Genomic DNA, 14,732 nt, shown 5'->3' on the forward strand with positions numbered 1-14,732 from the left:
TCTTACATTTCCTCTTCGGTAAACACTGCATATGGGGCAGGGTGCTCAGGAGCTGCTGGACAGCCTAAGTTGCACCTTTAAGTCACTGCTTTATCATGGTAGTCTCTAAACGCCCCTGCCCGAGCACTAGCTCCTTACCACTCTGCTCCTTACCACCGAGGACGCTTGATGCAAAAGAAACGCACCTGTTTGCTGGGTGCGATGGGAGTGTGGACTTGGGGCTTCAGAGGCTGCTGGCTTTTCAGCTTCTGTGCCTGCTCCTGTTCCTTTGCTAATTTCTGTTTTTCTTCAAGTGTAAGCGATGCCTTAAAGCAAAACAAAACAAAACTCACCCACAACTTTATTCTTCACCTGTAGAGTGATGTTTCTTTTCTGGTAAGGTGTGAGCACACTTGGCAATGCTTCACTACGTCAGGGGCAAGCAAGCGATCCAGCGCTGGTGACTCAGGTGGAATCTCACCCAAAGTTCATTAGAACTACCTGGTTCTTTAAGAGTAACTGATTTTATTCTTGCTCAAATTTAAATCTCAGTCTAAAAAGCTCACGAGTCAGACATAATGGCAAAGACCTGTGATTCAGCCATTTGAAAGTCTGAGACAGGAGGACCACAAATTTAGTGACTGCCTGGGTTACAGTGAGTCCGAGGCCAATCAGTACAACTCACAGAGACTGTAGCTCAGAACACAACTAAAGAGAGGAGCTAGAGCCCAGTGTGCTAATGCACGCCTTTAATCCCAGCACTCAGGAGGCAGAGGATCTCTGTGAGCTCAAGGCCAGCCTGGTCTAGAGAGAGAGGTCTAGGACACTCATGGATGGCCTCACAGAGAAACCCTGTCTCAAAAACCAAAACGAAACAAAAAACAGGAGCTACAGGGATGACTAATGGGTAAGGCAGCTCGCAGACTTGAGTAAAGCTAGACACAGCACACCTGTGATCCCATGGCTGTGAACAAAAAACCTTGTCTCAAACAAGGCAGAAAGCAAGCACTGGCACCTGAGTTACCCTGACTGCCACATACACACAGCAGGTGCGTGCTTGTGAGCACACACATGCACACACACAGGAAAGGTAGCAAGTAAGAAGGCTCAGCAGATAAAGGAGCCTGCCACCCGGTCAGATGACCTGGGTTCAATCCCTGGGTCTCCCCTGCTGGAAAGGCAACAAATGACTCTCCTACTTTTTCTTGGACCGGCACACAAGGCCCTGGCGGGCACACATGCATACATACAACCACATACAAAAATAAGAAAATAAACATAATATATTTAAGTAAAACGTGGCCTGGGATTGGAGTTCAGTGCTACAGTACTTTCCAAGAGTTTCCAAGGCCTCAGTTCAATCTCAGGACCACAACATGGATAAGAAAAGGCCAAGGAAGAACTGAACAAACATTCCTTTACTGTGGGTGCTGCACAGGGCTCTGTCTGTCTCTGCACTCATCTAGTTTGCTAAACAGCAAGCTCACAAGACTTTCTTTTTCAGTTTTGTGAGCCCCTGTGTTGTCATTAGCTCTATACACAGATGATCATATTTTGTAAATAAATACAAAAATGGACGCAACAGTAGTAAGAAATTTATTTTGACTTATTGGATAGAAACCAAAATTTCAATAGGAAGTACTATCTTAAGGTTTACTATTCAAAATCATAAGGACAGCAAATCTTTAAAAAGGAAACAGAACAAAACCTGTACTCAGATTTTAGGTCCTTGTAGAGTAAAATTGCATCTAATTGAAATCTTTAAAACAGCATTCCCCATTAATAAGGTATATCAACATTATACATTCTTTTTTTTTTTTTTTTTTTTTTTGGTTTTTCGAGACAGGGTTTCTCTGTAGCTTTGGTTCCTGTCCTGGAACTAGCTCTGTAGACCAGGCTGGCCTCGAACTCCCAGAGATCTGCCTGCCTCTGCCTCCCGAGTGCTGGGATTAAAGGCGTGCGCCACCACCACCTGGCTAACATTATATATTCTTAATAAATCAAGATGGGTCCCACATCGTATTTTTAGTATTCTTGAAAAACCGTGTAACCTGGGCTGGGGGTGGCTGAGCAGGTGTGGGCACTTGCCATCAAGTCTGACAACTGATGCTGATCCCAAGACTCACACTCAAGGAGGGAACTAACCTATAAAAGTTGTCCTCTGACCTCTAGTGCACACCATGGCATGTGCACGCTCACATATGCACACACAGAGTAAGAGAATAAGGAAAATAAACGTGTAACTTTAGTCTACTTATGAGGAAACATCAGCCAGTTCCAATCTGAGCATCATGTTACCCAACAACTGACAGGGTAAGATGGATGTGGAGGCTCAGGCCTGTAACTCCTGCAGAAAGGTGAAGGCAGAAGACCAGAAGGTCAAGACTAGCCCCTGGCTATACAGCAAGTTCAAGTCTAGCTTGAGCAAGATCAAAAACAAAAACAAAAAAATCAACCTGAGTGAATATCTGAGGTCATAAAAGTTAGATATCGCCATGGAATAAAAACCAAAGAAAGTCAAGGCTGCTGGTCTAACAAAGAACGTCTAACAACTCCGCATGCACACTGACAGGAATGTGGTAAGAAGAGAATTCAGACGCTGAAAAGCTGAGTCTGGAGAGCGGGCTCGGTGGCTAGAACGGTGCACCTGCTCTTCCAGCGGGCCCGAGTTCGGCTCCCACACCTGTATCAGGCAGCTCACAGCTCCCTACAACTCAAGCATGGGAGGATCTGACGCCCTCTCCTGGCCTCTGTGGGCACCTGCACTCATGTGTACAGCCCTCCCTAACCACAAACACACACAGTTGAAAAAGTAAAAGAGCCAGGCATGGTGGCACAAACCTGCACTCAGAAGGAAGAGGCAGGAGGATATCTGCGAGTTTGAGGTCAGCTTGGTCTATGGAGCGAGTTCCAGGACAACTATGGCTGTTGCAAAGAGAAACCCTGTCTCAAAGATAGATAGATAGATAGATAGATAGATAGATAGATAGATAGATAGATAGATAGATAGATAGATAGATAGATAGATATAGATTGGTAGGTAGATAGAAAATAGGTAGGTAGGTAGGTGGGCTGACAAGTGGCAATCCCTAAGTAGACAGGCAGCATAACTGTGAGTGCTGGCATCACACAGGCAGAGCTAAGCAATGGAGACAAGGCACCATGGGTGTGTGGGGGGGATAACAAAGGAACCCAAAACATCTTATGCACACTCCTTCCCAACACAGTGCTCAGACAGCTAGAGATGACTCCTTGTTAAGAGGCTACACATATTCCCAGTATTCCCAGCAAATATATGTGGTTTATGGAAGTCTCACAACAGAAATGCTTTCTTTTAAGGTCGAGAAACTTACTCTTCTCTGCTTATTCTGCAGCCCATCTTCTTTATTTTCGGATTCACCCCCAGTGAGAAGGTCTGTTCCCATGTTGTTGAAGACCTTGTCAATCTGCTGAGACACAAGTTCAACACTTGAAGACACCCCAATTAAAACACCCTTTTGATGGAGGAGGGCCATCTTTCTATCTGTTGCTTTCATTGGTTAATTAATAAAGAAACTGCTTGGCCTCTGATAGGGTAGAATTTAGATAGGCGGAGTAGACAGAACAGAATGCTGGGAGAAAGAAGCTGAGTCAGTGGGTCGCCATGATTCTCGCACTCCAGACAGATGCAGGTTAAGATCTTTCCTGGTAAGCCAGCTCGTGGTACTACACAGAATATTAGAAATGGGCTAGATCAATATGTAAGAGCTAGCCAATAAGAGGCTGGAGCTAATGGGCCAAGCAGTGTTTAAAAGAATACAGTTTCCATGTAATTATTTCGGGTAAAGCTAGCCGGGTGGCGGTGGGAAGCAGCCCTGCCGCTCATATTTCAACACCCTTTTGTCCCTTAAGTAAGGCTAACTCTCAGGGATCTTCTGTGAAAATGTGTGTCTTCTTACCTGACTTCCGGTATGTGTAACACTTGTCTCCTCGGAAGCATTCATTTGATTTCCAATCTCCAAAGACCTACAAGATGGGCAGAATTATGGAAAGGTAGTTAAATGAAACAAACTTCATTCCTTAGCTCAGATTTTCCCACTATTATCTACGGTTAGTCTATTTGCCCAAATGATTATGATGATGACATCTGGGGCCACAAAAGTCTGATGACCAGAATTCAACCCCCAGAACCCATGTGACAACATCAGATGTGGTGGCACGCATCCGTAAGTCTAGCAACCCTACAGCAAGACATGGGGCAAACATCAGAGAGTCAACTGGAAGCTCCAGAGCCAGCTATCAGCTCTCCTGTAGTGCATGGCGCAGTGGAAAGAGAGCCCTCCTGAAAGCCGGCATCTGAGCAGTGGTTGCATGCATCTGCACTCATGCACACACACACACTCACACTCACATTCCCTCTCTCAAAATAAACAATTTGAAAATATCTCTGCTTTGCTTTTTTTTTTTTTTTTTTTTTTTAAATTCAACATTTAGGATTTGGGGCAAGAGGCTGGAGAAATGGTTCAGTAGTTAAGAGCACTTGCTGCTCTTCCAGATAGGCTTCCGTCCACCCACATCAGGTGACTTCCACACACCTGTAACTCCAGGTTCAGAGCTATCCAATGCCCCAGACTACAAGGCTACCCACACACATGCGCACACACACACACAATAGATAAACACACCATGGGGAAAATATTTAGAGCAAGGAGATGGCTCAGCAGGTAAAAGTACTTGTATGTGCCAAGCCTGCCAAGTGGAGCTCAACTCCCTGGGACCCACATATCAGAAGGGGAAACCAAGTCCTACAAGGTGTCTTCTGATCCCCACACATGCCATGCATGCATGCATGGCTCACGACCTCACATACACATTAACGAATAAACACCAAAATGTTTGGATAGAGGCTCCTGCCCTAACCCCCTCCTGTGGAGTTACCTCAGTCCACCCTCAAAAAGCCCACAATCAGTGGCTCCATCCCCCAGGACATTAAAAGCCCCCACCTCGTGGGTTCCCCTCGTGGTCTCCTGAACTTCACTTGGGGAAATCCTGATATAGATATGAATAATTTGCATTGGTATGCATCTTGGCTTATTGATACAAATTTAAGGTCCATTTTGTGACATTTGTATGTATTTCTGATCTTGAATAAGGTACTGTGTTTGTGTAGCTCATTTAAAAATATAATGTATAATTAAGAAATATAACTTAATAGATACTCATCTATAATAGTCAAGCTTGCAGTCATATTAGATTTTCTAGATGTATAGAGATATATTTCAGTTAGACTGATATTCTTCAAATCTTTCAGAGGCCTCCAGAATATGACATTTAAAATGTTTAAAATCTTAAGACTTTTCATGACAGTGAGACACATCTACTCCTGGCAGCACCAATTACTTCAAGAGGAAGATGGGCATCAAAGAGGTTCCTTATGGAGTTGGTTAGCCATTTGGGCAAGAGACTGCTCTTGCCTGGACTGTTGCATAAACTGGACATACAGAACCCACAAAGAAATGATTGCTGAACTTGCCTAAAGGTGAGACAATCCTTCAGAAAGAGTCTGCCAAACATTCTGCAGGACACAGAAAATGTGATAGACAAGCTGCCCATACAGGTGGAACTGTCTTTGAAATTTTCTACTTCATGAAATGTCTGCTGGATACTATAAGCGTGTGGGCTGAAGATTGGGTGTCCCAATGGTACAGAAGAACTTTGGGTGACTGCCCAGTTAGTCAGTTGTCTCTGTCATTTTTAGAGTGTTGGAAGTTGCTTACAATGCACTTCCTGTTTACTTAGGTAATATTGTATCCTTCTGGATGGAGTCTCTGATGAAACTGAAGAGTAGATCGTAATAATATAGTTTTCCTTAGTTATGATAAGAGATAAAGTAGACATAAATATTGTATCTGTCATTTTTGCTCAATACCTGTTTTGTTATGTGTAATTTTACTGTGTTAAAGTTAAAACCTTCCTTTTTATTTAAACAGAAAAGAGGAGGTGATGTGGGATTCCCCTCTGTATGCTGTGAAAACCACTGGTTAATAAAGGCTTGGCCTATAGCAAGTAGAACTTAGGCAGGGAAAATGAAACTGTATGGTGGGAGAAAAAAGGGTGGAGTCAGAGAGAAGCCATGGAGCCGCGGGGAGACAGATGCTGGGAACTTTAGCTGGTAAACCAAAGCCACGTGGCGATACACAGATGAATAGAAATGGGTTAAATTCATATGTAAGAGTTAGCCAATAAGACGCTAGAGCTAATGGGCCAAGCAGTGATTTAATTAATACAGCATCTGTGCAGTTATTTGGGGGCCAAGCAGTGGGAACTAACAAGCGGCCTTCAACAACACAACCCAGGAGCGCTTTGCTCAGATAAACCTGGATTATTTATTATGTCAGCGGCAGGGAGTTCCCTGAACTAGGAATTAAACTTCACCAAACGTTGAGTTTTCCGACTACCAGCTGGCTGTGAGAAAATCACTCTTCATTCCCCACTGTCGGTCAGACTTGCTCAGTGAGTTATCCAATTTCATGCTGCAGCCTCTGAAGGGGTCCAGGAGACTTTCTGCCTTCTCCTGTCTGTGAAGGCACTGCAGTGACAGATGGCTGGCCTGTTCTGGGGTAGAAACAGTCTCTACCATTTGGGGCCCGTGTATGGGAGATGTCCTGCACAGGGGTACCCCAAACCTCCTACTGTTTTGACCCTAGGCTATTTTCGGAGGATGCTCTGTCTTAGTCTTCGGGTCTCTGGCTAATGGTTTATGAATGGGTACTTCCAGGAACAAGCTTGCTCCCCAAACACCCTATAAAATTTATCCAAACTGGGGCTGAGCTACCCTGGCCAAGTTCCTGAGCTCTGCATCCCTGCCCCCTTCTCCTTCAGCTGTCCCTAGCCTTTCCTGGATGCTCACTCTTAACTCTGCCTATGCTCCCCAGTTTAAGCTGCAACCTGCCATATCCTCCACATGGCGCCCCTCTGGTGCTCCTCCTCTGTTCCTCAGAGCCTTCTCCATGCTCTGGGCAGCGGGCTGGCCCAACCTGAAGAGCTGCCTTACCACCATAAATCACCTTTCATTCTTACGGTTTCTTTCTACCTTCGGGATTTTTAAGTGGGTCAGCTGACAGTTTCCTGGGAAAAGTTCTGTTCATCTGTCAGAGTGCATGTATAAATAATGTAGCTACAGAATGCTTGTTTTAAAATCTGTAAAACTTGTAACTGCAGATTACAGCTGCTCTGGAAAAATATAAACACATGGACAGCTGCCATTTCAGTTGAGGTCAAAACAAAAACGTCAGCACCATCTTTACTAAGGACACCCACCTGTGTGCGTTGGCCCCACTACGGAGTCTTTCCACTCCAATATACTTTGGCTTATGATATATATCTATATGATAATTCCTGTCCTGTCCTATAACAATGCTGATTTACTGAGATATTAAAGATGCATCTCTACATTCATGTATGCAAGTAAATTTTGCTGGCAGACAAATTTTTCAACTTAAGAATAAACCCCTTGATGCTAATTTAAAACACTAAATTGTTTACAACACTAAAACTTTCTTTTGCCTTGTACAGATTAAAATTATGCTCTTGGTCTCAGGACAACTAAAAACTAGAGACTAAAATATTCCTTCTAATCTTCTTGCCTCTACGACTTTGGTATACTGTAACTAATTGGGTAAACTGTTCATCCAAATTTAACTTATATGTCTAATTTAAAAATATCAGACAGATAAAGGTACCTTGATTCTCATGTGCATACTCTAAGAGTATGGTATTTAAAAAAAACAAACTTCTTATAATAGAGACATGCTAGCTCCTGCAGCATCCTGTAGCTCCTAAACTTCTTATGATAGAGACATGCTAGCTCCTGCAGCATCCTGTAGCTACTACAAGAAGAAACATGGCTGAAGAACTTCCTCCTGGAGGCTCTGGATGTGGCAAGGCCACCCACACAACAAAAAGCTGCCTTCCACCCCATCGGCTACCTTGTCCCTGCCTGGAATGGATGAGAGAACTCTGGGGGAATTGGACGTCTCATCCTGCCAATACAGGTAGACTGAACCCAAACCCAACAGGAAAATCTGCAGGACTAATCTATTGGAAAATTTTAAAATGCATCACATATAATGAAAGAGCCATCCGTCTTCCTACTGAGTGCTGCCCTGGCAGGCATGCCGCATATGCACAGCTGCTCACCTCTGCTGCTCCTGCATCATGTGAAGCTGCTCCAGCTTAGTCCTGTGCTCGGACTCCAGCCTGCTCAGCATCTCCTTTATGACGGCAATGAAAGAGCTGAACTGGCATGGTAAGAGACAGAGACAGTGAGGACGTCAGTCATGACAACTCCGTAGTTAACACTAACGGCCTGCACCAGACACAGCACAGTTCATTTAAACTCAGAACACCAAAGCCTTCAGTCTTTGTATAGAGGGGCAGTATGACTGATAAAGCTTTTAGGTTCTGGTATTTTAAATTTATTTTATTTTATGTGTATGAATGTTTTGTCTGCACGCATGTATGTGCACCACGTGCATGGTGATGTCCACAGAGATCAAAAGAGGGCATCAGAGCCCCTGAATCTGATGGTTATGGACTACCATGTGGGTACAAAGAACCAAACTCAAGGTCCTCTGCAAGAGCAACAAGTGCTCTCTCTCCAGTTCCCTGGAAATGTTTTATAACATCCTCAGTCAGATAGAGAAAACAATGAAAACTCAAGAACTGTTCTGGGCCTATTCCTCTTCACAGTCAGGGTCTCCCATCTGCCAGCCCTAACCTGACAGCCCAGGTAAACATCAAGCATTATATCTAGGAGCAGAGGACAAAGGATCACCTTACTACTTCAGACGCAACGTTGGGTCTGATTAACTTTCTCCACCTTCAAAACTCTACCCGTTAAGAACTCTTCTCCGATGCTCAACCCTTCCTCCCCCCAGCTCGTCATTCTTCATTGCTGTTACTCACTTTTCCACCTAATTCTAAGTCTTCCCTGCCTACCTACCACAGGTCCTCAATTCAACAGCAATTTGGCTCAGTTTACACGTCCCACTAGACAGCAGGCTCCTACCGTCTTCTTTTGATTCCATTTCTCTTCCTGGCACTGCATTACGACTGGGCTACAGTGAAGAATAAGCAGAACACCCAGCCTCAGGGAAGCTGTAGTGCCACCATCTCAGGGCACACAGCTGCGAGAACTGCAGCAACGGGTGTGCAGAAACACAATTCTGTAGCGACTTTTCTACACATTTCCCCTTTGCTCCAACATTTACCACATCTTCACAGTTCAATATCTAAAGCAAATAGGTATTCAAGTCCATCCCTTGTCATCTCACTTTATCTCTTCAGTCCCCTGTCACTGAACTAGCCTCCTTTCTACTATTTATGTCACTGTGTGCTCGCCTATGATGAGTGGGGAAGACCAAGGTAAGAGGCCATCACTTCCTTTAGGACATAACAAGACCCTGACTTCAGTCTGACAAAACAAGGCTGCTGTCTGGGAGAGAGCTATGTGTACAGAATTGATAACATACAGCTAAGACTAAGACCCTCAGCCCAATAGCCCAAAAGAAGCCAAATCCTACAACAACCATTTAAGAAAACTAAGAAGCAGATGAGTGCCCAGATGGACCTTCAAATGAGACCCAAGGTCTCGATTACAGCACGGTAAGAAACTCTCATTCTGGAACAAATTCAACTAAGCCGAGTCCTGGTGTGGTTGATCCATAGAAAATGTACAATTAGTAAGTAAGTATTGTTTAAAAATACTAAAGCATTTGTGTATGGTAATATTTTTATGTAGCAATAACATCCAAACACAGACTGTCACTTTGCTCACATCAACACACGGCCCCAAATTTAAAGTAGATGCAATCTCAGCGCCCTGCTCATTACCTCCTCCAATGAGGCCTTTGAGGACTATCCTTCTACTCCATAACCTTTATTAACTCTGTGGCACGTTTTACTTTTTTGGCCACCTATATCTGTAATATAATACAAGCACACAATACGAGTAGCAAAAAGAAAAAAAAATCAAATACACATAAAATATTCCCACCTGATTGAGGTTAAGATTGTTTTCAATACTCAGGGGAATGAGATGAGGCAGTACTTTTCCAGCCAGCTGCTCTTTGGTGATTCCCAGTTTCTTGTGAGTGAAAGTACACTTATAGATACCTGAGGGGACACAGCGATAAACGTCAGGAACTGGCACCAAGTGCACAGAAACCATGAACTTACTGTATCTATAGAAAGCCTTTGAAATGGGTATGGCACAGATGTCGCCCTCTTAAATTGAGGATGCTCTCTTCCATGTGGACCGGCTGCACCCCCAGTCCAGGTGTATATATACTATGGCATATTTATCCTGCGCTCTTTTGGTTTGAGAGCACACTTAATAACAACACAAAACTAAAGGCTTGGTTACAATAACCCAGCAACCAGGTTACAGAACAATTCCTCACCCTAGAAGCATCTGTTTCGGAACTCCATTTCAAGATGTTTAAATACAGACACAGTGGGGAGTAGAGGCTACACGTTCACCTCTGACAGTCAAACTCAACACAGCAGATTTGCCTCTTTATACTACTTTACAGAAGAAAGTTATACGCTATCACATCAGCCTAAATTATCTTACTTCTCCCCGCTCCCCCATGCTGGGAATCAAATGCCGATGCCCATGAGTCAAGCGCTCCCTTATGGACCCAGCCTTCTAGTACATAAATGTCAGAGTCTACTTTTTTTGTTGTTAAATAGGAAGAAGTTTATAATGTGGCATTTATCTAATAACTCTACAAGTGTATGATGTCATATACATAGAAATGAAGTGCAATGGCTTTATAGAATGAGCATTTGAAACTATTGAATTAAGGTTAAGATGCTACCAAATGACATTAAGTTCAGCTACCTAGAATCCCCATGAGGACCGCAGGCTCCTTGGAGGGAATCTGTTGTAAGAAGGGTAGGATATCATCAAGTACAAACCACTTATCCAAGTACTCCAAAATCTTGCCTAAACAGACTAATGAATTCACACGAACCTATAAAAAAAGATAAATTACATGTAAATTTGTCAGAAGTTTCTATGGTGTAAAATAAAATACTTTAGTATAAATTTAATCTTCAAATAGACACATGCTAAAAATCTCAATAAAAACAGGTTTACTAAAGTAGACTGTATAAGCATGGCCTTACTAACATAAGAAATTTGATGGGCGGTGGTGACCCAGCCCTAGAGAGGCTGAGGCAGGTGATTTTAAGTTGCCGGCCTGCCTGGTCTACAGACTGACTTTCAGGGCAGCCAGGGCTACACATATCAACAAAACTCCAGTCTAAAAAAATTAAGCAGAAAATAATTCCATTGAATAATAGTTTACAGAAAAATGAAGATTTTTTCCTATTTGTTCAACTACTTTCTGAAATTTAAGCACAGAATAATGTAAATTCAAAATACTATCTAGGGGCTGGAGAAATGGCTCAGAGGTTAAGAGCATTGCCTACTCTTCCAAAGGTCCTGAGTTCAATTCCCAGCAACCACATGGTGGCTTACAACCATCTATAATGGGGTCTGGTGCCCTCTTCTGGCCTCCAGGCATACACACAGACAGAATATTGTATACATACATAATAAATAAATAAATAAATAAATAAATAAATAAATAAATATTTTAAAAAATATATATACTATCTAAATGTTTAACCAGTTCTCAGAGTCAGTTTATTAAAGAACTAATGCATAAAATTAATAGTGCTGGTTTAATTTTATTTTCCTTTGATACATAAAATATTAGATAAATCACAAATATACCTCTTGAAATGTTGTACTTAGCTATGCTCTGTTTTTCTTCATTTTTAGGCAATTTTAATCAATGATTTATGGTTTTGGCATTTCCTAGTTCAAACTGCCAGACCCTAGAGAGTAAGTCTATAAATTCACCACAGAAATTCCTATCAGCCTCTCAAAGGCAAGCTAGAAGCACTGAAAGCCCCATCTAAAACTCATTTTTTAAAGTGAGACATGAAATGCAAATCCATTTCAGAATTACTATTCTAACATGTATCATCCCCTGTGCGTCCTCCTAAGACCCTGTCTTGAAGGTCCAGGACCAGTTAGCGTTTTCAGAAGACACAGACGTCGGGGCACTCGTGTAGATCACCAAGTGTCTGTGCACTCTACATTCACTTACCCCGCACGTGTAGAGGGCTGTATAATAAATACTTTAAGATTTGTGTTAACATAAATTTATAACAGCATAAATAAAGCATTAAGGTTTCTGAAATGGCATTTTAAAAACTGAAATTTTACCATCTATTAAGTATGAAGACATCCTCAAGGCCATGGGCGGTAGTTACAGAATCAGAATAAAGCCCATTTCACTCCATGCTTGCACTTCAGTGATGACGCTTCTCCTACTTCGTTCAGTATTCTATCTCCGTCTCAGAGCCTTTCCACAAGGGACACCGACTGATACGGATTGCAAGTCTAGCAGGTAAAACTGTGTCGCACGGCTTTGGCCTCAAGTCTAGTACACTACTGTTTTTGTCTAATTCACACACCTCAAGGAAAAGATGGATGAGGATTTCCAATGATCAAGCTTTATAAAAGGCAAATTTATTAAGTTCTGGGAAATATAAATGTCATTAAGGGCCGAAAAGAGGGTTCAGCAGGTAAAGCAGCTGCCAAACTGAGCGTGTGAGTTCGATCCCTGCAACTATGTGGCTGAAGGAGAGAACGAACTGTCTTGACTGCCACATGTTCAAACACATGCATGAATGCATGCATGACCACACACACAAAGGGCAAATACATGTAAAAATAACTAAGTTAGATGAAAAATGTAAAATACTGTATGTAGGTCACCTATAACTAAGACAAAGTCCACAAATGAACCAGAAACTAGTTATTAATAAATGGGAAAATGAAGCCAACTGAGCAGTGAGAGACAAGCATTAACTATTAATACTTACAGCAAGGGAAGATGTTTGTAAACAGGCATTTTTAATTCTTGGAATCAAAGCATTTTTCATGGATGGGTAGTCTATGAGATTTGCAAAAGTTGGGATGATGTTCAGACAGAGCTCCTATTGGAAAACAAATCTGTCAGTGTCCAGGAAAGGCTCCCAACTTCGCTCTCACACTCAGCTGGTCGCCACGGTATAAACAAACTTCCATGTGCTTTACAAAGTCCCGGCACTTGAAAACTGACACGGCTCCACAGGGCCTGCGGTAGTGTTCAAGAGGCGATAACTGCAACCAGTTCTGTACTGTTTTGCTTTCCCTTGAGACATGGTCTTTATGTAGCCCAGGCTGACCTCAGTCTGCAGCCCTCCTGCTTTAGCCTAAGTACTGGAATTGCAGGCCAGTACCGCTCACGGTACAGGGCTCTAACTCAAGAGAGCTGACAAGCAGAGGTGAACACAGCTCCCGCTTATCTTGTGACTAATTATAAGGAGAAAAAAAAATTCAACCTCACTCTTAAATAAACTTAAAGACAAGAAATGAATAAAAAATGTGATTTTAAATACATGGTAGAAGCAGATGTATACAAGGCAGTACAAACCTACAGTTCCAGCCACAGTGTTTTTGAGACAGGGTATCATATAACCCAGGCTAGCCTTGAATTCCTGAAGGTGCTGGGGGAGTCCAGAACAGATATTAGATCCCCTAGAGCTGAAGTTATAGGCAGTTTTGAGAAGCCTGACACAGGGGCTGGGAACCTAACTTGTGTCCTCTGGAAGAGGTGGGCAGGGCGTTGGCATACATCTTAATCCCAGCACTTAGGAGGCACAAGCAGATGGAGCTCTGTGAACAAGTCCAGCCTGGGCTACACAATAAGGTCATCTCCCAAAAAACAACACCTGCTCTTAACCTCTGAGCCATCTCCCCAGCCCTCCTTTAGCTACAAGTCAATACAGATGGACAACAGTGAGTCAGTGAGGTAATGCGATAAACATGTTAACTACTGAGCACACAGAATGTTAAGACTTAATTTTATAATATGCCTTACTATTTCTTTCTCCTGCCTTAAGACCATCATAAAGAGAATCAACCCAGACACTACCTGGATCTGAATGGAAGGTGCCTCCAGAGCCCTGTAGACCATGGGCAGCACACTGTTCTTTATCTCGTCAGGAGGGGTTTTGGTTAGGAGCAAATCCATTTTTTGTAGAAAAATTAACAAAATCTGTGGGAGAAAAGGGACGATGCATTAAAATTCTACAATCTTTGAGAAATTCAATATGTCAAAATGTAGTATTTTCAGAGGAATAAGTTGTGTATTTTGACACTCACCATGTTGCTAGCCTGAAGGCATGGAAGACAAAAACACAGGCATCACGTCTCTTATATTTCTCTAAGCACAACCCTTAACTGTTTTCACCTTACTTAAATAAAGCGAACTTCCAACATGTCTACAGTAACATAGGACTTCACTATAAGTTCCAACTATCCAGAAAGCTACTGCGCTTAAAAAAAATAAAAGCCAAAGAGAAACAAAGATGTCTCAAAGGGGAAATTGTATCATTCGGTTTCTATGAAAGTATAGAAAAGATCTGTAAGGAAAAATTCTAGAAATAAACATTTTTAATTGTCCCTAATCTTTTTTTTTTCCTAGCAGTCTCTACATACTTAAATTGTAAGAAACAAACCAAAATACTTAGGTGAGATGTTTTTAATTATTTACTTTTATGCGCATGAGTGTTTGGCCTGCAAATATGTCTGTGACTACATGGAGGCCGGAAAGTGGCACTGGAGTTATGAATGGCTGTGAGCTGCC

General features: G+C 42.5%; 1 protein-coding gene across 6 annotated transcripts in view; it reads right to left on the reverse strand.

Moving 5' to 3' along the window:
• The window catches only part of Scyl2 (SCY1 like pseudokinase 2), a 46,858-nt gene that overhangs the window by 2,749 nt on the left and 29,377 nt on the right, over nt 1-14,732 (reverse strand). The window contains exons 10-18 of one of the 6 annotated variants that reach the window (XM_057757888.1): nt 14,249-14,260; nt 14,019-14,141; nt 12,925-13,038; nt 10,865-10,997; nt 10,016-10,134; nt 8,158-8,258; nt 3,918-3,984; nt 3,333-3,425; nt 186-305 (exon numbers count right to left, since the gene is read on the reverse strand). In XM_057757888.1, coding sequence (XP_057613871.1) covers nt 186-305; nt 3,333-3,425; nt 3,918-3,984; nt 8,158-8,258; nt 10,016-10,134; nt 10,865-10,997; nt 12,925-13,038; nt 14,019-14,141; nt 14,249-14,260 — 882 coding nt within the window. Of the gene's footprint in view, nt 1-185; nt 306-3,332; nt 3,429-3,917; nt 3,985-8,157; nt 8,259-10,015; nt 10,135-10,864; nt 10,998-12,924; nt 13,039-14,018; nt 14,142-14,248; nt 14,261-14,732 lie in introns of all 6 variants that reach the window. The other 5 variants (XM_057757887.1, XM_057757891.1, XM_057757892.1 and 2 more) reach the window with 5 other exon arrangements.

This window comes from Chionomys nivalis, chromosome 25 (assembly GCF_950005125.1).
Source record: "Chionomys nivalis chromosome 25, mChiNiv1.1, whole genome shotgun sequence".
NCBI lineage: Eukaryota > Metazoa > Chordata > Mammalia > Rodentia > Cricetidae > Chionomys > Chionomys nivalis.